The 27178-nt window shown below is 43.1% G+C and overlaps 2 protein-coding genes across 4 annotated transcripts in view; both read left to right on the forward strand.

The window, feature by feature from the left end:
* The window catches only part of nae1 (nedd8 activating enzyme E1 subunit 1), a 34247-nt gene extending 12754 nt beyond the window's left edge, over nt 1-21493 (forward strand). The window contains exons 10-20 of one of the 3 annotated variants that reach the window (XM_052028433.1): nt 186-249; nt 1321-1412; nt 2496-2555; nt 3282-3415; nt 5315-5390; nt 7132-7171; nt 8865-8951; nt 12751-12843; nt 17501-17615; nt 18251-18300; nt 21250-21493. In XM_052028433.1, coding sequence (XP_051884393.1) covers nt 186-249; nt 1321-1412; nt 2496-2555; nt 3282-3415; nt 5315-5390; nt 7132-7171; nt 8865-8951; nt 12751-12843; nt 17501-17615; nt 18251-18300; nt 21250-21359 — 921 coding nt within the window. In that variant the 3' untranslated portion in view covers nt 21360-21493. Of the gene's footprint in view, nt 1-185; nt 250-1320; nt 1413-2495; nt 2556-3281; nt 3416-5314; nt 5391-7131; nt 7172-8864; nt 8952-11903; nt 12075-12750; nt 12844-17500; nt 17616-18250; nt 18301-21249 lie in introns of those variants that run through there. The other 2 variants (XR_007957353.1, XM_052028434.1) reach the window with 2 other exon arrangements.
* A 3686-nt stretch (nt 21494-25179) lies between these two features.
* Nucleotides 25180-27178, forward strand: part of terb1 (telomere repeat binding bouquet formation protein 1) — a 112826-nt gene continuing 110827 nt past the window's right edge. The window contains exon 1 of the mRNA XM_052028679.1: nt 25180-25220. The gene's annotated coding sequence lies outside the window, so the exon portion shown is untranslated. The remainder of the gene's footprint in view (nt 25221-27178) is intronic.

Below are 27178 nucleotides of genomic sequence, written 5' to 3' on the forward strand. Positions count from 1 at the left end.
TAGGATGGAGAAAGGTGCTATGTTATGCAATTCTGTATGAAACTGCTTCAGTTTAATGCTATGGCACTACTGTGTCCTGAAATGATGCTTTAATGCCATTGATCTTGTGTCAGATTGGTGTTTGTAAACGGAATCAACTGTGAACAGGGATTCTCATGTTAGCTCTTTTTTATAAAACTCCACAGCACGACAGCCAGTTGCCAAAAACCTATAAAGAAAAAGAAGCATTTCGAGAGTTAATACGACAAGGTATAGAATCGTATAATTTCTATTTTGCATTGTTGTGCCACCTGAAAATTTATGCATGCGAATATCCTTTTTTTGGGTATCTTTTTAAATCACTTTTGCGGTATTGACAGCAGGGATTGATTGAACCAACTAGGTCATGTGCTAAAGTCCCCATACAATGACATGTTGTGGAATGCAACAAACAATCTGCTGGAAGAGTTCAGTGGATCAAGCAGCATCTGCTGGGGTGAGGGGGGCGGGGAAGGAATTGTGGACACTTTGGATTGAGACCCTGCATCAGTCCAGATTCCAGCATCTGCAGTTTCTGGTGTCTCAGTCGTGCTTTGCAGTTTAGCTAGCTTGCTTGGGCAAGCCAGCAGCAGCAGATTGACCTTGGAGGCTGCAGCTTTATTGTAAGATCCCTGTTAGTTCAGGAGATAGAATCACCATCTCTGTGCAGTCCAATGACAGTATCTTTCTACCAAATGTCACACATTGGCAGTTGCAAATTTTATGTCAGTTCTTTTATTTTAGAAAAAGCTAGAAGTATTTGGCAGATCTGGCACCACCTATGGCCCAGCAGTGATATGGAATGGCAGAGGATGTTTGAGGGCTCTATGGCCTACTCCTCCTCATGAAGTTTAGAAAACAGAAAAAAAGCAATTGGCAAAGGCGCTATAGGTGACATAAGGAAACACCTTTATGCTCTGGTATCCACTGCCAGACGGGATGCAAAACACTTTCAAAAATAGGACAAATAATTGGAAAGTAAAATATTGCAGCAGAGTGAAATTGGATGGTTCTTTCAGAGAGCTGGTACAGACACAGTGGGTCAAATGGCATCTTGCATTGTCTGAAAAATATCTGTGATAGTTTTAAAATTGAAAATGTGGTCTATTTTCATGATATCTACCAGCTTCCCTGCATGTGTACTCCTGTTTTGTACTGTTCTATGATTCGGTGAAAATATTTTGTTGGACTGAATTGTTAAATTTTCTTTTCAAGAATGAGGTTATTTGGTTACCTGTATTCAGCTGGTGCCCTGCTGACCGTTGAATATCACTTCTCTTTTTCTCTTGCAATCTAATTCAGGGTTGTTGAAAAATGATGAGGGAACACCGGTAGACGAGGAGAACTTTGATGAAGCCATCAAAAATGTCAACACTGCCTTGAATCCTACCAAGGTACAACTGCTAGTGTATTCTTGCATTGCTTGTTGCCTTCTGACACATGATATTGCCTGACTCACCAAAGCCTGAAGAAGGATGTCTTGAGCTGGAGGTGACAAATAATATCTGGTTGAGTTGGGTGTTGGATTAGGCAGGTTTTCCTCAGGGATAATTATTGTTGATGTCCAATGTAACCCCTATCACCCCTCCCCTAGCCACTCCATATTAAATGGGTATCGGGAGGATACAAGTTGGTCGATGATTATGCTCCTCTTTGCATTGTAAATAAGGATGAGGAAGGCAATCTGTACCAACTTAGTTTATTGGGTCCTGCATATTTTATGAAATGAAAGGGCATTTTGAGAAATTGCTTCAATGGTGGGAGGGATTTAACCCCTTCTCATTACTACCATCGGGGAGGAGTACGGGAGCCTGAGGACCCACACTCAACGACTCAGAAATGGCTCCTTCCCTCTGCCATCAGATTTCTGACAGTCTATGAACCCATGAACACTACCTCATTATTCCCTTTTTTTGCACTATTTATTTTTGTAATTTATAGTAATTTTATGTCTTTACACTGTATTGCTGCCGCAAAACAACACATTTCACATCATCAGTGTCAGTGAAGATAAACCTGATTCTGAAAGAGACAAATTTAAGGTAGTTGGCAGAAGAATCAGAGGGGAGATGAGACATTTATTTATGCAGTGACTTGTTATAATCTAGAATGAACTGCCCGAAAGGGAGCTGGAAGCAGATTCAACAGTAACATTCAAAAAGGAATTGGATAATTACTTGAAAAGGAACAATTTGCTGGGTTTGGTGAAAGATCTGGGATGTGGGGGTAATGGTTAACTTGGTTTATTATTGTCACATGTACCGAGGTACAGAGAAAAACTTTGTTCTGCATGCCGTCCATACAGATCATTTCATCACATCAGTGCATTAAGGTAGTACAAGGTTGGAAAACACAGTTACAGTGGACCAAATAGCCTCCTGTGTGCTGTATGACCAATGCTGTGATTGATATTGTAACTGAAGGTGGGCCTTCCGTTTCCATGATATTCACTGTCCTTTGCTTTTGTACTTTTGTAGGTTCCAAGTAATGTACAAGAACTATTCAAGGATCAGCGATGCACTAACATCGACACACAGGTTGCAATAAAACACAAGGAAAAAAACTACCTTGCAAACAAAGCTTAAACTGGGAGAAAAGTACCCTTAATGATAGCCTCTTATCCCCAACAGAGTCAATTAACAGTGAGCTCTGGGCAGGGGCACGTCTTCCCCAACTCTCCCCATGACCCCAACAAAAGATAGAAGAGCTTATTGATGCATGGCATTTGTGATCCATCGTGTAATATCACCGAGTGCATTCTTTAGAGTTGGGTGAACTCACCAGCATTTGGGATTTCCATTTGATTGTTCCCCCACCCCCGCCCCCAATTACTAGCCCCTTTCTTGTGAAGTTAGTGATTTGTTCAGACTTGTGAGCCTAAATACAAAGTCTATTCACTGTGAGGGCACTTAATGGTCAGGGTCATGTCTGAGCTTCCTTTTGAAAAGAAAAGAACTTGCAATTATTCCCTGATGCAGAATCACAAAAGTATCCAAAATCTGGTGTTTTGTTCTGTATGCTGCTGTGCCCTAATAGGTACGGTTTATTAAAGGATGTCATTTGAGTACCAACAAGAAATCATTTTGCTGAGTTGTAACAAGTGAAAAAGAAATGTATTTAAATTTGTCACACTTATTAGGAAATCTTTATTCTTTTTATGTGTGTATTTGTATGCCTGCACTGATGTGCATGTGTGGGTGTCCTCCTGCACTCTTGGTTGCGTGTATTTTCTTATACCGATCTTCCAATGGTATTATTTATAGAGCTCTCCGTTTTGGATCTTAACACGAGCAGTCAAACAGTTTGTGGAAAAGGAGGGACTGGGGAATCTACCTGTACGTGGCACCATCCCAGACATGATAGCAGACTCGACCAGATTTATTCGGCTACAGAACGTGTATGTAACTCAAGTGATTTAAGCAAAGCATTTGCTCTTTTTTTTCCAATCTTTTTATTAGTTTTCAAATTAATACAGATGAATATATAACATCAATGTTTGTACATGTAATACAAAGAGATCAGGAGAACAATCATGGCATAGATAATCATAAAGAACAATAAAATATAAAGAAAAATCTGTAGATCCCACGATCTGTTAGTAAATGAATATAATATAAAAGAAAGGAAAGCAAAAGATTTATTATATATATAAAAGAGAGAAAAAAAATCCCCAAATCAATAAGAAAAATTATAAACAATGTATCAAACCAAACTAAACAGAAAAATTTCAAAAAAAAGAAAAAAAGGACTGGACTGAAATTTCTCGGTAGAAACAGAGCAATATTATGTCGTCAACTCTGTTCCTCTAAATTGGAAAGTTATTGAAAGGGGATCTGTATCATGTGAAAATATTGAATAAATGGACTCCAAATATCTTCAAATTTAAGTGAAGGATCAACAGTACCACTCCTAATTTTTTCCAAGTTTAAACATGATATAGTTTGAGAGAACCATTGAAAAGTAGTTGGGGGTATTGGATCCTTCCATTTAAGCAAAATGGATCATTTGGCCATTAATGTGACAAAAGCAATCATACGGTTAGCAGAAGCAGATAAATGGCCAGACTCTATCCTTGGTAATCCAAAAATTGCAGTGATAGGGTGAGGTTGTAAGTCAATCTTCAATACATTTGAGATGATGTTAAAAATGTCATTCCAATATTTTTCCAAAAGAGGACAGGACCAAAATATGTGTCAAAGAAGCCACATTCGATTTACATCTGTCACATAGAGGATTTATATGGTGATTAAAAACGGGAAGCTTTTGTTTTTTCCACAGTTTAGTGTATTTTGGTGCTTTTGTCTCATCCCAGTGGTCTACCAACTGTTCCTTTGTGTGGTCATTGTGACCTGACTCCAGACATCAGTAACCTTTGTATTCTTCTGTGTTGCACATTGCTCCTGGGATATCTGGTCTAAATGTTACCTCATTGATTGTTAGGTTTGAAACATCAGCCTTGGCTTACAGGCTAACACATTGGCCTCTTGGATGAGAGTCCCTTGCAAAGGTTTGACCACATTATCTAGACCGATACATCCAGTGTGGTACTGAGAAATAGAAGCAGGAGTTGGCTCCCCATATCTACTCTGCCATTCAGTAAGATCTTGATGATCTTTTAGTCAGCACCACTTTCTTGCATTGATTCCAGTGTCACTTGGTCCCCTTAATGTTCAAAAATCTAATCCATCTTGAATGTGCCCAATGGCCGAGTTTCCACAGCCCACTTGGGTAATGAATTCCATACATGCACCACCCTCTAGTGAAGAAATTACTTCTCACCTCTGTCCTGAATGTTCCAACCCATCATTTTGAGACTGTGATCCCTAGTTCTAGACACTGCAGACAGCATAAACGACACCTGTGCATCTACTCTGTGAAGTGAAGCCCCATAAAATGTTATACAGCTCAATATGATCACCCCTCAATCTTCTAAACTCTGGAGACTTTGTGCCTATTATGCTTAATTTCTCCACATGTGACGAACCCAGTCCCAGAACTCAATCTGGTGAATTTTCATTGACCAACACCCATTATCCTCTCTACATAGGGCTGTCAGATCTGTATACATTTTTCCAAGTGTAGTCTCATCAGCTCACTTGAAGGCTGTAAGCTCTGATGACGTCCTGCTTCCTTCGAGCTACACCACACTGAGTCTTCAGGCTGAATTGAAGATCTGGTGACCAGTACTGTGGCCTAAACCATTTTTGTCAGTCACATTCTTTCTTTTGTTGCTTAGTTGTATATAATGTATAGTTCTTGTTACTGAGTTCTGTTTATGTTTTTGCTTCTCCCTTAGATACCGTGAGAAAGCAAAAGAAGACGCCTCTATTATAAGTGACTATGTTACTGAAATATTGGGATCAATTGGTAGGGTAAGGAGTATTCTGCATCATCGCTCTTGCTGGTTGGCGTTTCAAGCTCTGACAATTTAGCTGTTGTATTTTATCCATCCTGTTTTTCTTTGATTTGTCTCTTTCCTTTCTTGCAAGAAGTGACTCTTAACCGTCGGCTCTCGATGTCATAGATTGCCTTGCAGCCAAACTGTTGCCTTGTGGAATGTGACCACTTTTGAACGGGACACTTGTAATGCACCTTAAGTCAACGCTATTGTGGAGCTGAGGAGGACCAAGCCTCTTCTTGACCCATTGCTTCCTTGTCTGCATTGTCCTGTCACCAATCAAAACCTATGCCTCTATGTTCTTCAGTTTCAGATCCACTGTTTTCAGAGAGCTCCTTGAAGACACAGGATACAGTTGCTCACTTCCTACTGATCATCTCTTGTCATTGCATACTTAGCTAGACAACTGAAAACAATGTTTAAAACTCTATCAGTAATCATAAAGGGCGGTCCAGGTTCATTTTGCCATCAGACCTGTTCTTTGGTAGAGCTATTCAGTTAATTCTTCCCTGATGTTCTGTCTCCACATCCTTGTATTTTTTTCTTTTCCCTTCAAATATTTGTCTAATTCCCTATTGAAAGTTTCTACTACCCCTTCAGGTAAAGCATGCCTGATCAGAATAACTCGCTGTTCTCATGTCCTCCAGCTTGAGTCGGCGTCCTCTGACTCCTCTTGTCCCAGGAAACAGTCTCTCAATTACTCCATCAAAATACATCATGATTTTTAACAGCTCTGTTCAATTTCCTCTTGCCCTTCTCTGCCCTGAAGAGATTGAACTCAGTTCTTCACATCACTGGGAGCATAAAAGGGAAATTCTGGCTATAATAATGATTTATTGAGGAATATGTCTTAACAGATTTTAAACCAATATTAAGTCCATCACAAGCTGGCTGGGTTCCTCTAAGCTTTCAATTGAAACAAATGGCTTCAGTCAACAGTATTGGTATTGGTTTATTATTGTCACTTGTACCGAGGTACAGTGAAAAACTTGTCTTGCGTACCAATCGTACAGATCAATTCATTACACAGTGCAGTTACATTGAATTAGTACAGAGTGCATTGATGTAGTACAGGTAAAAACAATAACAGTACAGAGTAAAGTGTCACAGGTACAGAGAAAGTGCAGTGCAATAAGGTGCAAGGTCAGACAAGGTAGATTGTGAGGTCAGAGTCCATCTCATTGTACAAGGGAACCGTTCAATAGTCTTGTCACAGTGGGGTAGAAGCTGTCCTTAAGTCTGGTGGTACGTGCCCTCAGGCTCCTGTATCTTCTACCCGATGGAAGAGGAGAGAAGAGAGAATGTCCTAGGTGGGTAGGGTCTTTGATTATGCCGGCTGCTTCACCAAGACAACGAGAGGTAAAGACAGAGTCCAAGGAGGGGAGGCTGGTGTCCGTGATGCGCTGGGCTGTGTCCACAACTCTCTGCAATTTCTTGCGGTCCAGGGCAGAGCAGTTGTCATACCAAACCGTGATACATCCAGATAGGATGCTTTCTATGGTGCATCGGTAAAAGTTGGTGAGAGTCAAAGGGGACAAACAGAATTTCTTTAGCCTCCTGAGGAAGTAGAGGCACTGGTGCAGGGCCAAGACTTTTCTCTGTGTGTGGTTCTGTGAGGCATGGGTGTGCTTTTGCTATGTTTATTTACAGCTTCCTTTTTCTTTAGAACTGTTGCTAGTTAACACAATTAAATGCTACTTGTGTTTCTCCCTCAGCCTCCTGAGACCATCTCTGAAAAAGATATTTGGCTTTTCTGTAAGTTTTGTTTTATTTATGAGGCATGGGCATTCACTGGCAAGGCCAGGAGTGACCTTGATGACACGTGTTGCAAGCATTGTGTACGTTGAACCCCATAAACCAATAATTAGAGTACTGTTATTAGTGGTGTGGTGTGAGTTAGGGTGCAAAGTGGGTGCGGCAGCTCGGGTTATATTAATCCAGCGACTCTCAGTTCACATCTCATGGCTCTTTGTGAATTCATGTTGCATTTGGAAACCGGGGAAATACAAATCTGGTCTCGGTGAAAGTGACCTTAAACCATCAGATTGTTGTAAGAAATTCAACTTCATGGAAGGCATCCTGCCTGATCTGACCCTGTATGTGATTCTAGAGCACATCCCTGCCCTTGAAGTGTGAGCCTTCCTCATGGAAACAGACTCTTTGGCCCATTGAGTCCAAGCGGCCATCAAGCATCCACTTACACTAATCCCATTTTGTTTATTCTCATCAACTCCCACTATCCCACTGCCATCTGGCAAGCGGTACCGGAGCATCCGGGCCAGAGCTACTGGACTGTACAGCAGTTTCTCCCCCCCCTCCCCCCCAGGCTCCTGAATACCCTGGAGACAATTTCAGACAAACGCCGCGTCGAAAGCCCTGGTTTGCACAACGGCGCATGAGAACTTTGGCTGCTGCTGAACATGTTTATACAATTAGTGCAACACACTGAGTTCTGGATTTTCTTTGTCCAACTCGGTTTTGCACTAACTCTGCACTAATTTTTTATTCTGTATAAACTGTGTTTTGCACTATTTGTACTTGCACAATTTTTTTGTCTGTGTTTAATGTATGTCTTCTGTTTTATGTACGTCCTCTGTTGTGTGAGTCTGGGGGAAACGACATTTTGTTCTTCCATGTGTTTTTATAGCATATGGGTGAATGGCAATAAAGCAACTTGAACTTGAACTAGATTCTACCACTCACCTATGCACTAGGGGCAACTTACAGTGGCTAATCTACCGACCCACGTTTTTGGGATGCAGGAGGAAATCCATGGGGCCATGAGCAAACCTCACACAGAGGCCACTGGAGCTCAACACTGAACCTGGGTTGCTGGAGCTGTGAGGCAGTACCTCTATGGCACCATTATGCTGCACCACATCTGTGGCCTCTCTTGAAGCACTCTGAGTGGCACCCTAGAGACCATTCCAAGTGCTGTTCCAATCCTGCGCCTTAACCAAGTAACTTGTTTAATGTGATGCCCTTAATGTATTAAAACATTGCTGTGCTGCTCACAAAGAGTAAGCAGACAAAAACTGACAGAAGGAGATATTAGGCCAGGTGATTTGAAGTTTGGTTAGAGGGGTGGATGTAAAGTAGTCTGTAGGAATGGAGGAGCCCATTCATGTCCTTAGACCTTTCCCGTAATTCAATTACATCTTAAAGTTGGAAGTGAGATGAAAAGGTTTGGGACCGTACCAGACCAAGCTGGATGAGAGCATCTTGTCAGCCCAGTTGTGATCAGCAGTTTGGAATACAGATACGGTTATTGATGGAGCACTGAGCTGATGAAGCAAACAGTCTGGGTAGCCCAGCATTTACTTGTAAATAGATTTTCCTTCCAACTTGATATGATTTGGACATAGAAGATAATGCTCACATCATTTGGCATGTTTTACCAAAGTATTTTAAATGTTTTTGCACCTAATCACACTGTCTCAAACTCCAGGCAGGAACGCTGCTTTTCTACGACTTGTACGTTGTCGGTCACTGGCAGAGGAGTTCAATGCAGAGACTACTAACAAGGATCAAATAGGTGAGTCTTCTCAATTTGTGGTCTTAAAGGGGGCACTTTTATAGAAAGAGGATGTGATGCTTGTCATGCGGAGTAGGTAAGGCTGATGAGGATCATGCTGAAACCATTGCAACTACTTTTTTCAAATGTCGTATAGCACGGTACAGCACAGGAACGGGCCCTTTAGGTCGTGATGTTTGTGCAGAGCATGATGCCAATTAGAATTGATCCCATCTGCCTGCACGTGGTCTGTATCCCTCCATCCCCTGCACGTTCATTTGTCTGTCTAAATGCCTCTTAAATGTTGCTGTTGTATCTGCTTCCACCACCCACCCCCTACCAGCATGTTCCAGGCACCCACCACGCTCAGTGCTTTTATTAAAAAAAAGTCTCGTAAATCTCCTTTAATCTTTCCCCACTTACCTTAAGTTGATGCCCCCTAGTATTTGATATATCTACCCTGGGAAAAAAACCTCTGGTGATCTACCCCATCTAAGCCTCTCATAATTTTATATCAAGTCGCCCTTCTGTCTCCAACACTCCAGAGAAAACGATCCAAGTTTGTCCAACTTCTCCTTGTAGCTAGTATTCTCTAATCCAGGCAGCATCCTGATGAACCTCTTCTGCACCCTGTCCAAAGTCTCCAAATCTTTTCTGTACGGCGCACAGTACTCCAGATGTGGCCTATCCAAAGTTTTACACTTTGGATAGGGGCAGGCACAGTAGTGTAGCAGTTAGCATGACATTATTACAGCGCCAGCAATCCGGGTTCAATTCCGGCTGCTATCTGTAAGGAGTTTGTATGTTCTCCCCGTGTCTGCGTGGGTTTCCTCCGAGTGCTCTGGTTTCCTGCCACATTCCAAAGACGTACGGGTTAGGAAGTTGTGGGCGTGCTATGTTGGCGCCAGAAGCGTGGCGACACTTGCGAGCTGCCCCAGAACACTCTACGCAAAGATGTATTTCACTGTGTGTTTCGATGTACATTTGTCTAGTAAAGATATCTTATCCTATACAGCTACAAATATATTTTTTCCAAGTTCTATTCCAGGGTTTTAATCTTCACCATCTCCTATACAACAGCAGTGCTGCATTGTCAAAGGTGTAGACGATCGTAGAAAACAGGATAATGCTGTTAAACGTCCATTTTGGGAGGGATGTAGGATGGTGTAGGAAGGCACAGAGTAATCAGAGGATGCATTAATGGTATCACCGTGCAGTCAGATTATTCCACACCATTGAATGTTTAGCTCCTTGTGGTTGAAAGTGTTCTGGGGGATTGTGCAGACTGTCTATGAGGGGATTTGCACATCACCACCAGATGTCAGTATTCTGCTGGTGTGCACTGAGATTTCAACTCACATCTCTGGCTTCCACTCATCATGATTGTCAGGAGTAGGTTCGAATCCTGGCCCTTCTAAATTCATGCTGGTTATATGTTGTCATGAGGAGTTGGCGATAATGGTGGAATACCTGATGTATGTCGAATTTGGGATAATGTGTGACTAGGAGAGGAACTCTGAGGTGGCAGTGTTTTCGTGCACCTGTTTCCCTTGTTTGTTAAACTAGCAGATTTAATGAGTTGAGGAATATTTCCATTTAATTGCAAGGCATCCGGTGAACCAACTGCTGTCATTTGCTGATTGCTCTGTTCTTTTGTACCTGTGCTATGGCACATCGGGTCGTACTGTACAGAGACGGGCCCTTCAGCCCTCCATGTCCATGTCGACATATTGTAGATAAATCCTGTGACCACTTTTATGTGTTATTTGGAAGTCACGGTGGCACCCATGTAACGTCTGGTACAGGATGATGTGGTAGGAGCATTTTTATTTATTCCTTTTTCATGATATTAGATAGATATGCAATATTTATTTATTAATCACATGTACATTGAAACACACAGTGAAATGCGTCTTTTTTCATTACTAAGAATGCGCTGGGGGCAGCCTGCAAGTGTTGCCACACTTCCGGCGCCAAGATAGGATGCCCACAGCTCCTAACCCGTACGTTTTTGGAATGTGGGAGGAAACTGGAGCACCCGGAGGAAACCCACGTAGACACAGGGAGAACGTACAAACTCCTTACAGACAGTGGCCGGAATTGAACCCGGGTTGCTGACGTTGTAATAGCGTTACGCTAACCACTACCCTGCCGTGCCGCATTGCTTTGCTGGTAAGGCCATCATTGTCGGTCCCTATTGAGTTCCAGGATTTAGACCCAGAAACAATGAAGGAATGTCAATATATTCTTCCAAGTAAGAGTGGTGCACAACTTGAAGGAGAACCTACAGGTGGTGGTCTGTCTGCTGCCATTGTCCTTCTTGGTGTAGAGGTTGTGCATTTGGGAGACGTTATTCGGAGTAATCTAGGCAAGTAACTACAGTACACTTGTGCAGATGATGTACACTGCAGTTGCTGTTCACTGGTAGTGAAGGGAACACATGTTTAAAGAGGAGAATGGAGTGCTAATCCTCAAAGGTGTCAAACGTTTTGAGTGTTGTTGGGAGCTGCACTCCAGTGTCAACTCCCTGAAAGAGCTGTCCACTTAAGCCATTCCTTTCAATATTTCCCAGGGCCCAACAATATATGCAACCCCTGTGTTACAGGGAGGGGCGGGTTACATTCCTAGAAAATGGTCTGTATTGTGATCCATCATCTGTGCATGGCTCAAGAAATGCAAGTTGGAAAAAAAGATTAATTTTGTGTTGGTTCATTTTCACAAATTCCATGAGAGTATTTATTCTGTATCTCAAATTTTTGCATAATAATTTGTGAATTCTGTACAGGCGAATTTCCATAACCTGAACTGCCATAACACAGGGGTCGCCTGTCTTTCCTTTTCACATACAATTCCCCTTGTTGAGCTTACAAGCATCACATATCCAGGAGCATATTCCAGATCACAAGAACTTGCTGCATAAAATAAAATTATTAATTTTGTCCCTTTCTTGTGTGGTTTCTCTGGATTGTTAAGAAATGCTGGAATCATTCAGCGGGTCGGGCAGCACCAGTGAGAGAGAAATAGAGTTGATCTTTCACGTCAAGGAGCCTTCGTTCGAACATGCAGTATGGAGAAAACAATGAGAGTAAAAGGAGTGGTTTCCTGAAATGGTTCCTTTGTTCTTGTTCTCCTGTCCAATTTCAGGTAACCACCCTCCTTTTCCTCTGCAGACACGCTTGTGGATTTTTGTTTCAATTTGTTCCTTTTTTTATCTTTTGTCTTCAACTGCCAGTTTTTAGTCTAGTGGCAACTTCGGCAATTTTGGTCTATACCCTACTACAGACATTCCCTTTGTCCTCTCCACGCTCCCTCTCTGCAACTTTAAAAAAAACTTGTTTTCTCACTTCTGATGAAGATCATTGACTTGAAATGTCAGCTTTCTCTCTCCATGGATTCTGTCTGACCTGCTGAGAGCTTCCAGCAATTTTTGTTTCTGGAATTCCAGCTTCTGCAGTTTTTTTTCCTCCATTTCTATGGATAGGTGATCTCTGATGGGTTAAATCTCTTGAATTGTTGCTTGCATTTCTCTATAGCTGATATGTGGCATAAATTGCTTCCATGCTTTGTTTGAGAAGATACTGTTCCTCTGTTTGTCTTGACCCCTCAATCTATGGAGTCTGTGGAACATGCCGGAGCTGATGATGTGGCGGCTATACCTTGCCCCACACTGTCATTTCTCACCACTCTTCCGGTGCATGAATGCTCTGAATTTCATTCTTTACACACCTGTGTGATAATCCTAACTCCATTTTGGCTGTGTTCAATTCCCTTTTTAGTGTAAACCTCTCTCTAATCAGCAGGATTTTGTTGTTCTTTCCAGCATCATGTATGGAGAACCTTGACAGTGAAATGGTTTTGTACATAATGCTACGAGCTGTGGATTGCTTTCACAGGCAACATGGGCGATACCCAGGTATGTGACAATCTTCTGGTATCTGTGTCCTATCTAGTTGTAACATTGCCAGGTATAGAAGTAACCATATTTTTCAATTTGAATGGATATGAATGTAATCATCTTTTAGCACCATTTACCTTGTTGTCAATATCAGATGAAGCTCAGTAACACCTCTGTTACCCACCCCTCTCCCCCACCTAATCGGAATGTTTTGGGTTTGTCCAACTCCAGAACAAAAAAATCAAGCTGAATCTGCCACAGTAATACCTAGGGAATGATGCACCATTGGAGGGACGTCTTTTAGGTGAGATGTTAAACCGAGGTCTGTGATGCTTGCAGATAAAGCTAAAAGATTGCATGGGATTATTTTGAAGAAAACAAAATATCTCAGATATCTATGGCAATGTAAACCTGTTCTTCCTTCTGCTACGGAACTTACTGTGGCTTCCACACATTCGGTTGTAACATTACCAACTTGACAAAAGAGAATAGCTGATGCTGGCAGGGCTGGGTTAGCAGGTTAAAAAGAAAAAGAATTGAAGTTATTTGGCACCTTCCTCAAGCTACTTTACTGCCAAATAAGTCTTTTGCAGGCACGGTTGCTGTTGTAATATAGGAAAAGTACAGACAATTAGTACAAAGCAAGAATAGATGATGGAGAGGTTTCCATAATGTTGGTTGAAGGATAAATATTGGCTATGATACTGTGGATAACTCCCCTCTTCCTATTTGCCTGAAGAGCCTCAATTAAAGGTATAGTAACAATGCAGCCTGTGAATGAGGGAATGATATCTTCATCACTGCCATTTCTGGTTGCTCTTTCCACAGTGAAGTGCAATATCCACAATCCTACTGTAATGTGCCTTATTTGATATTCATTTTTGGGATCTGGGTGTTGCTGGCAAGGCAGCATTTATTGCTCATCTTAAATTGTGAGCCACATTCATGAAACACTGCAGTCCTTCTGGTGAAGGTGCTCCTAGTCCCATTGGGTGCATATGTTCTGGAGCTTAGACTCAGTGACAGTGAAGGGCTGGTAATGTATTTCAAGCTCAGGATGATGTGTGAATTATTTGGGGGGAGGGGAGGCGGTGGTGGGAATAGGAGGAATCTGCAGGTGGTGGCGTTTCCATGCACCTGCTGCCCTTGACCTTTTCGATGAGAGAGGTCGAATGTTTGAGAGGTGCTAACAGAGTAGCCTGGACGATTAACTGTTACGCATTTTGTAGATGATACACACAGAAGCCACTGTGCGTCAGCAGTAGATGGACTGAAGGTTTAGGGAGGTGGGTGGGGTGCCAATCAAGTGGGCTGCTTTGTCCTGACTTGTGCCTAGTAGATGATGGACAGGCTTGATGTTTCAGGCATTAGTCACACCAAAGGATACCCAGTCTTGCACTGCTCTTTGATCTATGGCCCCAGGTTTGTGTTGGAGGGGATTCTAGGATGGTCAGGGATAGGTGGTTGGAGATGGTCATTGCCTGGCATTTGTGTGGCACCCACCACTTAGCGCAAGGCTGTATGTTGCCTGGATCTTTTGGGCTGCTCGATTTTCTGAGGCGTTGCAAATGGAATTGAACATTGCGGATTCGTCAGCAAACATCTCCACCTCCTGACCTTGTATTGGAAGGAAGGTCACTGATGGAGCAGTTGAAGATGGTTGGGTCTAGGACAATGCCCTGAGGAAACTCCTGCATTATGTTCTGAGGCTCAGATCATTGACTTCCAACCACAATCCTCTTCCTTTCTGTGACACATGTCTCCAAACACTGGAATGTTTCCCCTTTAACTCCTGCTGCCTTCAGGTTTACCAGGGCCCCTTGATGCTACTCTTGGACATTTGGCACCTTAATGTCAAAGAATGTCGCACAAGCTCACTTCTGAGATTCAGCTCTTTGGTTCATGTTTTGACCAAGGCTGTAATGCATTAGGTGCTACTTGATGGAAGTTGTTGTTGACAGTACTGTCCCCTTGCATACTGACAGTAGACTGATGTGGGCAGTAAACAACTGGATTGACTTTATCCTGCTATTTGAGAGCAGGACGTACCTGGGGAATTTTCCACCCTTGTCTAATGGGTGTCAGTGTTGTCAGCATAAACATTCCCCACTGCAATGTGGAGTGTGAACATTTCCGAATCAGTTTATTCCATCAGTGAAAGGGCAGGCTTTGGACACATCACTGTAGAGCACCCTTTCAAAACTTGACTGTCAATTTCCATAAATTGTTATAGATAAAATTTAAGGATGTGTAATTTTTTTTAGATTTGGCCCCCGGAACTATATGCGTGGTTTGCAAGGTCCTCCCCTTCCCCCTCTCTGATTATCTTCCTATAATTTTGGTTCCACGCACCCCCCCCCTCTCCCCCACCCCCCACAGGCCTTTTGTTTTTGAAAGCATTTAAAATCTGGATTTGTTTTTAACCAAGAAACCATCCACCTTGAATTCTGTCCTTTTTGGTTTACAAGCCTCATTTATTTCAATCTGTGAATCCAACATGCGTAACCTTTCTCTGGTGGTATACTGGCTGACATTTTCCTCCTTTTCCACTGTATCTCAGAAACATCTGATTGCTTCACCCTGTGACTGCTTTCACAATCTTCTCTATTCTCTCCTTACTGCTCCCTAACTTTGCTTCCCAGTGACCACTTTCCCCAAAGGAAAACCCACAGTGGAACACGAAACACAAAGAAGCAGAAGGAGACCAGGTGGCCTGTGTCACTAATCATAGATAATCTGTATCTTCAGCTTGGTTTATCACCCTTGGTTCCAGATCCCTTGGACCTTTGGTTGGCAAAGAGATTATCAATCTCACTACTGAAACATTAAATTCAGTCAACCTCAAAACCTTTTTTTGAAAGGAAGAAGTTCCAAGAGATTAATTGAGTATTTTTAGACACACTTGCAGGCTACTTTGTAAGAATCGAACCCTTTTTCTTATTTGATCATCAACTGCAAGGTACCCGTTCATCGTGCATTACAATGTGCTGTAACAGTGAAACTGGCAGCAGCTAGATAGTCAATGTTAGGGCAAGCAGCAGCTGGTCATGACTACTCTACTCATTTATTGACTACTTGCTTTGTTCACTGATCTGTGAATTATTAGTTTACTGCTCCTTTTCTGGTCCACTAACTTATTGGTGGAAGTGCCTTATTGATTTGTTGGTCTGCCTGATGCTGTGGACTTAGTAATTCAGTGACATCATGGGGCTCAGTCATGGTCCTGCAGTATTTGTCAGTAATTGTGCTTTCTTTTCACAACGTCAGTCAGAATTGGGTCTAGTTTCTGTCCACTCTAGTAATGGGAGGAGATCATTTAGCATGTCTTGGTAAATTGGTTTATTATTGTCCCATGTACCAAGGTACAGGGGAAAAACTTTGTTTTGCATGCCATCCATACAGATCATTTCATTACACAGTGCATTGAGGTAGTACAAGGGAAAACAATAACAGAACGAAGAATATAGTGTTACAGTTACAGAGAAAGTGCAGTGTAGGCAGACAATAAGGTGCAAGGTCATAACGAGGTAGGTGGTGGGGTCGAGTCCATCTTATCGTACTAGGGAACCATTCAATAGTCTTATAACAGTGGGCTAGAAGCTGTCCTTAAGCTGGTGGTACGTGCTTTCAGGCTTTTGTATCTTCTGCCCGATGGGAGGGGGGAGAAGAGAGAATGTCCGGGGTGGCTGGGATCCTTGATTATGTTGGCTGCTTTACCAAAGCAGCGAGAAGTGTAGATAGAGTCCAGGGAGGAAAGGCTGGTTTCCGTGATGTGCTGAGCTGTGTCCACAACTCTCTGCAGTTTCCTGTAGTCTCAGGCAGAGCAGTTGCCATACCAAGCTGTGATGCATCCGGATAGGATGCTTTCTATGGTGCATCAATAAAAGTTGGTGAGGGTCAATGGGGACGTGCTAAATTTCTTTAGCCTCCTGAGGAAGTAGAGGTGCTGGTGAGCTTTCTTAGCCATGCCATCTACGTGGTTGGACCAGGATAGGCTACTGGTGATGTTCACTCCTAGGAACTTGAATTCCAACCCTCTCGACCTCGGCACCATTGATGTAAACAGGAGTGTGTACACTGCCCCACTGCCTGAAGTCAGTGACCAGCTCGAGTTTTGTTGATGTTGAGGGAAAGGTTGTTGTCATGACACCATGTCACTAAGCTCCCTATCTCCTTCCTGAACTCCAATTCATCGTTATTTGAGATTCTTCAAGTTTGTTCAACTGTTCTATAAAATCAGGGCTATGTTTTGGCTCCATGCACCTCACATCCCTAATTAACTTCTGGTTAACAAAAATCCGTCTGATGTAAATTCAGCAGTAAGTCTGCATTTTTGACAATTTCATTACTTTGGCTGTCAGTTTCCACCCTGCTCTCAGCTTCACGTGGTCAGTCTCTGACTCTTCCCTTTCTTTCCTTGATCTTTCTGTTTCCATCTCAGGAGAGAGGCTCTCAGGAGACCAGGCTGAGATGTCTGATCACATCTGGGGCACTAGTAGGAGGGGAGGGAAGGGAAAATTCCAGGCGGAAACTTTCCTTACCTTGTGCAAGGTGTCAGAGGAGGAACAAGGATGCTATAGAACTGTATCCCATTACAAGTCAGAGCTTTCAGGTTTGGGATGTTTTTTGTTAAATGTGGTACTTTGTGAAGATAATGGTGGTTTTCTCTCTGTAGGTGTTTATAATAACCAGGTTGAAGAGGACATTGGGAAGCTGAAATCGTGTGTGATCAGCCTGCTGCAGGAATGGGGCGTCTCGGTATCAGTGAAGGATGACTACATCCACGAGTTGTATGTTTATTAAACCTTTTCTACTATTCCAGACAGTGAGTGGGGGCAGTGTCCCCAAGATGGGGTCTGAAAGCTGGGGTGAGGTCACACTTGTTGCTGCTCAAACCCCATCATCAACTCTGAGAGAAGCCCCTCGTTCTCTTTGTATATGTGACCATCATCCTCTGTCCCTGGCTACTTCAGAATTCCCAAAAACTGTGGGGCATCACAGTCCCTTGTCCACTGCTCCTTTTGAACCCTTTGATATTCTCTCAATGTATCACAACCCCTTGCCCCTGCTCCATCAGAATGTTGAATTGGTGGGGATTGTGTTGTAGGGGGATGGGGTAATTATTCCACTCCACTTGATAACATGCTTGCAGCGTGTGTCCTGCACTGTCTTCCAAACCTCAGTTTTGTATCCATGTGGTCTCTCACAGTGGTCATTCAATAGTGTTGAGGGTTAAATCAAGTACAATCAGGAAAGCAGAGTTAACTAATTCAGCTTGAAAAGTATTGAATGCAGATTGAGGTGGGCAGGGAAGATTTCTTGCATGGTCCCTTTAAGGGGAAGTGTTCACCATGTTTTATGTTGGCTTAAGTTCACAGTGAGCTATACAAATGACATTGTCTGAAAAGGGTACATTTTCTTTCAGTTGTCGCTATGGTGCTTCAGAACCACATGCTGTTGCTTCATTTTTGGGAGGTATGTCACATTTTTATATTGAATTATTCCTGATTGCAGCTACTTTTCAGGTTGATTTTATCGAAATAAGAGCCCTCCCGGCCCTGCCGCTTCATGAAGTATTTTTTAAATGCAAATTGTCTCCTTTAAATGCCAATTTAACTGTTTCTGTTTGATCATGGTGACCTGTACCCCAGGTCACTTTTCTGCCATTGCTTGGTGTTATGTTTGCCTAACAAAAGCGAATCCATTTTAATCTCAAAAATTTCATTTAACCAACAGTCATAGAATTGTACCTAATCCTCAAAAACATCAGGAGACTGGAGTCTAAATTGAGATAGCTGACAAGTCAGGCAACAGCCTGACACAATTGTACTTGGAGATCCATACCTTACAATGTGCCAGATGCTCCATCACCATCCTTGGGGACATAATGTCCACTGGCAGGATGGACCCACCAGCGAAGGTGGCACGGTGGAATGCAAATGGAAGGGCGGGGGGTAGGCCCAGGGATCCTCAATATTGACCTCAACTCCATGGTCTCATGGTATCATCCTCCTGACTACCACATGCTGTCCTCCCTCATCTGATGATTCAATGCTCCTCCGTGTTGAACAACGTATGGAGGAAACATTGAAAGTACAAAAGACAATGTAGTCTGGCTGAGGAACTTCATTTTCCATCACTCAGAGCAAGTTTGTAGCCCCACTACAGCGAACTGGTTGAATCCTGAAAATCAAAGTCTGGGAATGAAGTAGTCCATCCCTGCATGCAGCAAAGGCTGGGCAACACAGGCATGGGCTGATTAGTGGCAAGTAACATTTGTGCCACAGGTGCCAAGCAATGCCCATCTCCAACAGGGGAGAATCTAACCACTTACCCTTGACATTTAATGGAATTACCATTGCAGAGCGCTCTGGGTCAACGTTGGTCAAAAACTCACCTGGACCATCTGCATTACTAAATGGTTACAAGAGCAGATCAGGGCTGAGTATCCTGGAGCAAAGTTCATACCATAGTCTTCCCACCATCTACAGTGTACAAGCCAGGAATGTGTTGTAATACTCTCCACCTGCCTAAATGAATGTAACTCCAACAACACTCAAGAAGCTCAAAATCATCCAGGGCAAAGCAGCCCACTTTGATTGTTTTTCCATCCATCACCCTGAACATTCATCCTGTATGTTACCATTCGACAGTGGCTGCAATATGTTCAAACTACAAAATGCACTCCAGTTACCCACTGGCCCCCCCCCCCCAGCTGCTCCAGTGGCACCTCCCAATCCATGATCTCTACCATCGATAAGGGCAAGGTCAGTAGGCACCTGCACACTCAATATAGAGGTTTACAAAATTATGAGGGGTATAGACAGAGTAAATGCAAGTAGGCTCTTTCCACCTAGATTAGGAGAGATAAGTACGAGAGGACATGGCTTTAGGGTGAAAGGGGAAAGGTTTAGGGGGAACATTAGGGGGAACTTCTTCACTCAGAGAGTGGTGGGAGTGTGGAACGAGCTGCCATCTGACATGGTAAATGCGGGCTCGCTCTTAAGTTTTAAGAATAAATTGGATTGATACATGGACGGGAGAGGTCTGGAGGATTATGGACTGGGTGCAGGTCAATGGGACTAGTGGAATAAGATTTCAGCACAGACTAGAAGTGCTGAAAGGCCTGTTTTTTCTGTGCTGTAGTGTTCTATGGTTCCTCTGCAATCCTCACACCCTCCTGATGTAACTATTTCACTGTACCTTCATCACCACAGTGTCCAGATCCTGGAATGCCCTATCCAAGAGCATTGTGGGAGTATCTTCACCTATAGTACTGTAGAGTTTCATAGTGATGGCTCACTACTACTACTTGAGGGCAATTAGAGATTAGCAATAAATGATGGCTGGGCTAGCAGTACCAGGATCCTGAAAAATTAGTGAAAAATGAAGCAAATCACCCCAATTATACACAAGCCATTTAAAATGGCATCCCTGCTCAGAACATTGTCAACCATGTATTATAGTTCATTGCAGCAAAAGTCTAGTTAGAGAATGAAGCACATACACCTGATTGAAGCTCCTGAAAATCCTTTACGTATACCATAATTAGTATTTCCACCAAGCTGAAATGATTGTTCTTACATAATACAAATTTTGTGTGCTGAATTAGTCCTCAACTTACAGCAAGTTGACAGAGGAATTACCTGATCCTCATTTCTGTTCTGGCTGGGGATGTTGGGTCCCGATTATACCACTGGCTTTTGCCATCAAAATCTGTATCTTCAAGGACTGTAGTCTACCAGTACCTTTTAAGGTTGCTTAACACTGACCTCCATACTCAGTGGGTGCACAGAAATCTAGGACAACTCTCTGGTGTGGCACAGGGGGAGTGCTGCACTTTTGAAGCTGCTATCTTTTGGTTGAGTTGAACTGAAACATTCCTTGCATTCTTAATTGGCACTGCTTTGAAAAATAGTGGACCCTGCCCAATGTCAAGCTTGATCTTTAGCCCTCAGTGGTCAAGCCATCATTTTATCCGGAAATGACAATTATCACATTGTTTTTTTTCTGGACCATCCCTCTTCACGTTACTACTGTCGGAGCCTGAAGACCCACACTCAGCGTTTCAGGAACAGCTTCTTCCCTCCACCATCAGATTTCTGAACGGTCCATGAACACTGTCTCGTTATTCCTCTTTTGCACTAGTTATTTATTTCTGTAACTTATAGTAATTTTACGTCTTGCATGGTACTGCTGCCACAAAAAACAAATTTCATGACATCTGTCAGTGATAATAAACCTGATTCTGAAAGCTTGCTGTGTGTACATTGGCTGCCACAGTTCCTACATCAGTGAATGCACTTCAAATGTACTTCATTGATTGTGAAGTGATTTGGCATTTTCCAAGAGAGATGTTAAAGCTGCTTTGCAAATGCAATTCTTTCACTTAATAAGTGTTGTACTACCTGTTCATATTTCTAGGAACTGCTGCCCAGGAGGCCATCAAGATCATCACAAAGCAGTTTGTACCTTTCAATAACACTTTTATTTACAATGCAATGTTGCAGACATCGATGACTGTGCGACTTTAGGGCACTGGATCCCCACAGCTGCTGTTGTATGTGAACAAGACAGTAGCAAGCCCTGTACTTGTGGATTATTTCATCAAGCAATTTATGTAACATAAAATTCAATTAATGTAATAAAATATGTTTGTTGAAGAGTGCTCCATTTAGAAAATCTTCACTCCAAAACCATGTGGTGGATACAGTTGTGAAAACATGATCACGTCAAGGACCTTGCTGGGCTTGGTTGGGTAATGGTCATGGTTGCAGCTCAGTGGGTAGCATGCCTGCTGCTGGAGCAGAGGGTTGGTGTTCAATTGTACGCCAAGACTGACATTGTTCAGTGCTGGGTACCACACTCAGGGCTGTTCTCTGCTGCTGGAGAGGTGAACCTGCCCCCATCTGCAGTCACTTCGGCCCATCTCCCATGTGCTGCCAGCCGGGACGACGCAGCGTGCTGACGTCAGCGCGTCCCCCCCACCACCACCCTGGACCGTTGGTTCTGGCGGGAAGCGTTCGTCCGTGCGGAGCGGCGAGCGGAGCGCGGTCGGGCCCAGGCCCGGGCCGTGAGGCGAGAACCGGGGCTGCCGTCCCACCGTTTGGCCGGCGGGCAGGTCGGAACGATGACAGCCGCGCGGGAAATGAGCGGTGGGGAGGGAAGAGGTTCTGAAGGTGGAGGAGTGGCGGCGGGTGAGGCAGTGAGGGTGTGGAGGGAGGGGGTGGGGCAGTGAGGGTGTGGAGGGGGTGGGGCGGTGAGGGTGTGGAGGGAGGGGGTGGGGCAATGAGGGTGTGGAGGGAGGGAGGGGGTGGGGCGGTGAGGGTGTGGAGGGAGGGAGGGGGTGGGGCGGTGAGGGTGTGGAGGGAGGGAGGGGGTGGGGCGGTGAGGGTGTGGAGGGAGGGAGGGGGTGGGGCGGTGAGGGTGTGGAGGGAGGGAGGGGGTGGGGCGGTGAGGGTGTGGAGGGAGGGAGGGGGTGGGGCGGTGAGGGTGTGGAGGGGGGAGGGGGTGGGGCGGTGAGGGTGTGGAGGGGGGGGGGGGGTGGGGCGGTGGGGGGGTGGAGGGAGGGGGTGGGGCGGTGAGGGGGTGGAGGGAGGGAGGGGGTGGGGCGGTGAGGGGGTGGAGGGGGGTGGGGCGGTGAGGGGGTGGAAAGGGGGGGTGGGGCGGTGAGGGGGTGGGGCAGTGAGGGTGTGGAGGGTGAGGGGTGGGGCGGTGAGGGTCTGGGGGTAGGGGGTAGGGCAGTGAGAGTCTGGAGGGAGTGAGGGGGTGGGCAATGAAGGGGTCTGGTGCATGTGGAGTGAAGGGGTGAACACTGATGGAGTGGTGGGATGGTGAGTGAGGGGTTTGAGCAGTGAGGGTGTGGAGTTACAGGGCGGCTGGGAGCAGATCGGGGTGAGTGAGGGAAATGGGCCAGTGAGTAGGGTTAGGGTGTGAGGAAAGGAGAGGAAATAAATGAAAAGCAAAAAACTGCCCATGCCTGAAATCTGAAATAAAAACAGGAAGTGCTGGAAACACTGAGCAGTGCAGGCAGCATTTGTGGAATGAATAGTTAATGTTTCAGGTCAAAGATCCTTTCTCAGAACCGGGAAGGAGCGAAAACAAGTTAGTTTTAAGTTGCAGAGGGGGTGGGGCAGAGTTAGGTAGGACAAAGGGAATATCTCAGATGTGTCTGTGATCTCCTGCCCTTTATAATGAGGCTCAACGTAAGCTTAAAGAACAGCATCTCATCTTCTGTCCCAGCATGTTGCAACCTTTGGGACTTAATATCATATTCAGCAACTTTCAGTAATTAAAGTTAAGTGTCTTAGGCATTGGCTCAGTTTATCTCACTTCATTAGCATAGCCTTGGCCTGCTGGGCATGTCCGATAACTGTATTTTGTAACTGACATACTTTTTCTGTTTTCTCACTCTGACTGTCCTCATTTCACCGCTTTTATGTTCCTTTGTTTGGGCTTTCTCTCTATTTACCCCAATTGACCCATTAACCAGGTGAACTTGTTTACCCCGTGGCACCACTGGCATTACCCTGTCAGAGATATTCTTTTTATTCTATCCATCCCCACTCTCTGCAATTTAAAACCAAGTTGTTTTCTGTATTTCCCAATTTTGTTAAAGGATCTTCAGTCAAATGTTAAACCTTTTTCTTTTTCAATAAATGTTTCCTTACCTGCTCTGTGTTTCCAGAATCTTCTATTTTTATTGAAGTAGAAATAGTGTTGTGAAAGAATGGGAGAGGAGTCAATAGAAGGGAAGGAGGTTGGGACAGGGAGGTGTAGAAAGAGGCATGGTTTGGGGAATGGGAATAATGAAGGAGATGAGAGGGGAGCAGTGCACAATTGGAGCAGAGTAACATGACAACAGAGGAGGTAGAATTTGGATGAGGCAAGGGTAAAAGTGGATAACACAGGGATCAGAGGGAAAGGGATGGGATAGGAATTTTATTTAGATTCACCCCCTTGCCACTTCACATTTATTTCATTTTTCTGCTGTTCCTTTGCCTGCATATTTATCCTGTTGTATTAGTTCAAGCCATTCATTTGGTATCAATGCATACTGCTGTTATAAACCATAGTACTTTCCAGAATGTATAACTATAGAGAATTTATGCCAGTACACAACTATTGAACTTGAAATACAGAGATAAACCACTGAGTAGCATGAAAAGTCTGTATAATTAATTTGTTTTTAAAATTATGCAAAGAACATACAACTTCAAGCAAGGTTTTTTATTCCAGATGAGTGTGAGGCTGCATTTTTCACATCACATTACAAAAGCATAGCTTAGCTGTGAGTGACAGAGCAGTGATGACCCAGTTTCACTTAATGCAATATTTTACACTCCAGTCCCCATTTACTGCAGCCCTCAGGGGGCAAACATACGCATTAGCCTTGGTGTCCACTGAAGTGAAATATTCCCAGTTCATATGTGAAACAGTTTTTAGTTCATTGAAATGTCTACAGCTGGGATTTTTAAAAGGAACTTGTAATTTAAACAGAAGCTTCTACATCCTCCTCCTGAGTTCTACATTTCACACGCTGAGGTGAATAGAAATATTTCCTGTTAAGGAAACAAAAATTTCTGGCAATTATATACTACTGAACTCAATCCAGTGCACACAGTCTAAGTTAAATGTTATATTTCTTAAAATATGACTAAGCAAATGAGACAAAACTGACCAAAGTTTAGGGACGCATTATAAGTTTAATCCCTTGTTCGTGTTTGCTGATTCATTGGGTTTCCATTCTGCTTAAATATATTTAAGCTTTGATACATTTTACTCTGATGCAATGTACTAAATTACTGCTCACTGTCATGAGGGAAACCAGAAATTGCCATGTTGTGACAAAACTGTGTCTCAACCAGTGAATCTTAACACAATTTACTCAACCACAGTAAAACTCCAATAATCCACTGTACAATTGTTTGGTAGTTCCAGTATTTGATATCCGGCTCATTGAGTGTTGAGTCCTGCATTCCCTTTAAACTCAGCTGGCTCAGGTTCCCCTGCTCCTTCTATAATGACCTAGATCCTGATTCCCATGCTCTCTGCAAATTCTCCTGGACCCCAGTTCCCGTGCTCCCTCTAACACAGCGGAGCCCCAGTTCCCAGTTTCCATCTATTGCATCAGACCCCAATTCCTGTGCTCCCTCTAATATCGGGATGCAGTTCCAATACTCCCTCTAAACTTAACTGGGGCCCCGGTTCCTGTGCTCCTTTAAACTCGCTTCTGTTTCCTGTTGTCTCTCGAAACAATAGATCTCTGGAAAACTTATTATACAAATGTATTGTGTAACATCTTAAAAAAAAGTGAACTATAAGAGTTTTGACTGGAATAACATCGAGTAGTCAGGAAAATCTACCAGTCCAGCACCACCAAAGTCCTGAGTGTTGTGAGTTAATGGAGTTTTACTGTAATTGTTTGTCATGGCTTCTTTGCTGTTTCTTATTTTCTATCCAATCTTCTAACCCACCGCCAGTCTTTGCACAAATATATGCTTTTTCTTTAACTTTGATACAATCTTTAACTCTTTAAGTTAATTACAGATAGTGGATCCTCCCATTAAAATATGTGTTTTGTGAAAGACCCGTTTATATGTCTGCTACTACATCTCAGCTGGCTGATCCCTTAACCTAATTTGACAGTTCACTTTATATAGCTCTATGTTAGAGCATGATAACTGCCTTTATTAAAATTTAAAATAATAAGTTTGGACCACTCTTCTCTCCCTAAAACTGAATGTAAAATTCAAATAGATTAACATCACCATGACGCAGCAATTTTCATGATGAGGTTATTAATTCAACCTAGCTCACAACACAATGCTGGGATTCATACAGCCTTCCCTCTAATTGGTTTCAGAATTCCAATTTATATCAGTTAGTAATTTGATAAGATCCGCTGTCTTTAAGATTGTCAATTAGCATTATTTCCTCCAATTGATCTTAAACCCAAAATTGTCATCTTACCATATTTATTAGTTACACGTACATCGAAACACGTAGTGAAATGCATCTTTTGCGTAGAGTGTTCTGGGGGCAGCCCGCAAGTGTCACCATGCTTCCAGTGCCAACATAGCATGCCCACAACTTCCTAACCCGTATGTCTTTGGAATGTGGGAGGAAACCGGAGCACCTGGAGGAAACCCATGCAGACACAGGGAGAATGTACAAGCTCTTTACAGACAGTGGCTGGAATTGAACCCAAATCGCTGGCACTGTAATAGCATTACACTAACCGCTACACTACATGTTCCTGCCATCTTAAAACTAGTGTCACTTGTACAAATGTAAAAGTTGAGACAGCAGAAGTTTACAAGTCCTCTCTCCTGTATGCTTTGTAGACAGCTTATTTTTCTAATTTGACTATTAGTGATAGTGCTAATGTTAGAATTCCTTATGACTACAGCAGGCTATTCAAATTCCACAGAGCTTTTCATGAAGGAAAAGGACGACACTAAAGCTCCATAAATCAAGTGGTTTCATGCAAATTAAAACAGGCAATATAGATGTTTGATCAAATTGTCAGCACCTCTGGCAACTGCTTTGTGAGCTTTTAATTTCTATCTATTTTTACTTTATTCAGTGTAACAATGAAAGGCCCTTTACAGTCTTTGCTTTCAAGACAGTACTTTTAACTCCCTGTTTTCCTTTTCTATTTTGCTTTAATTTATCACAATATTTTAGACTTTGCTAACTGCTTGATGGAAGCATATTACATTATCATTGGGCCCTTTTAGATTTCTATGTTCTTCCATTTCTTGCATTTGTTATAATTAGTGTGCATTGGTTATTGTTTTGATTATTCCTACATCACAGGTATGTCATTCTGTATTATAAATAAATTAATTATTAATTGGGTTTTTGGATATTTTAATTGCTAACTTTTCTAATTTTATTCATTTTTTTCTCTCCTTTGACTGCTGGTCAATTTGTTTTTGCATCTGAAGTGGCCCATTCCAATCAGAAATTCTAAAGTGATAGGTTAAAAAAAACTGCTGGACAGATAAGCTCTCAGCCATTGTCTCTATGCCAGAGATGACTGTACCAAATGCAGAATCTTCTGCTGGCATGTTTAATTTCGGAAATTAGACTATACACCCAATGTTGAAATGGTTGTGGGAAAGCTTGCATTACAGCTGCTGAACCCTCAATCAATTCAGCTTCAATGTCAACTATGTAACCTCAGCAGAAAGATCACTACATCATACCTCTTTCTTGACCTACTCCTGGTTTAATCAAGTCTCAACAATGTTCCAACAATGGGCAAGTACAGACTAAGGTAGGGTGGGGGTTGAGTTAATGGAAAGCTGGTGTTGCCTGGGAATATAGATCTATTGGTTCTAATATA

Source organism: Pristis pectinata, chromosome 13 (assembly GCF_009764475.1).
Source record: "Pristis pectinata isolate sPriPec2 chromosome 13, sPriPec2.1.pri, whole genome shotgun sequence".
NCBI classification, from domain to species: Eukaryota; Metazoa; Chordata; class Chondrichthyes; order Rhinopristiformes; family Pristidae; genus Pristis; species Pristis pectinata.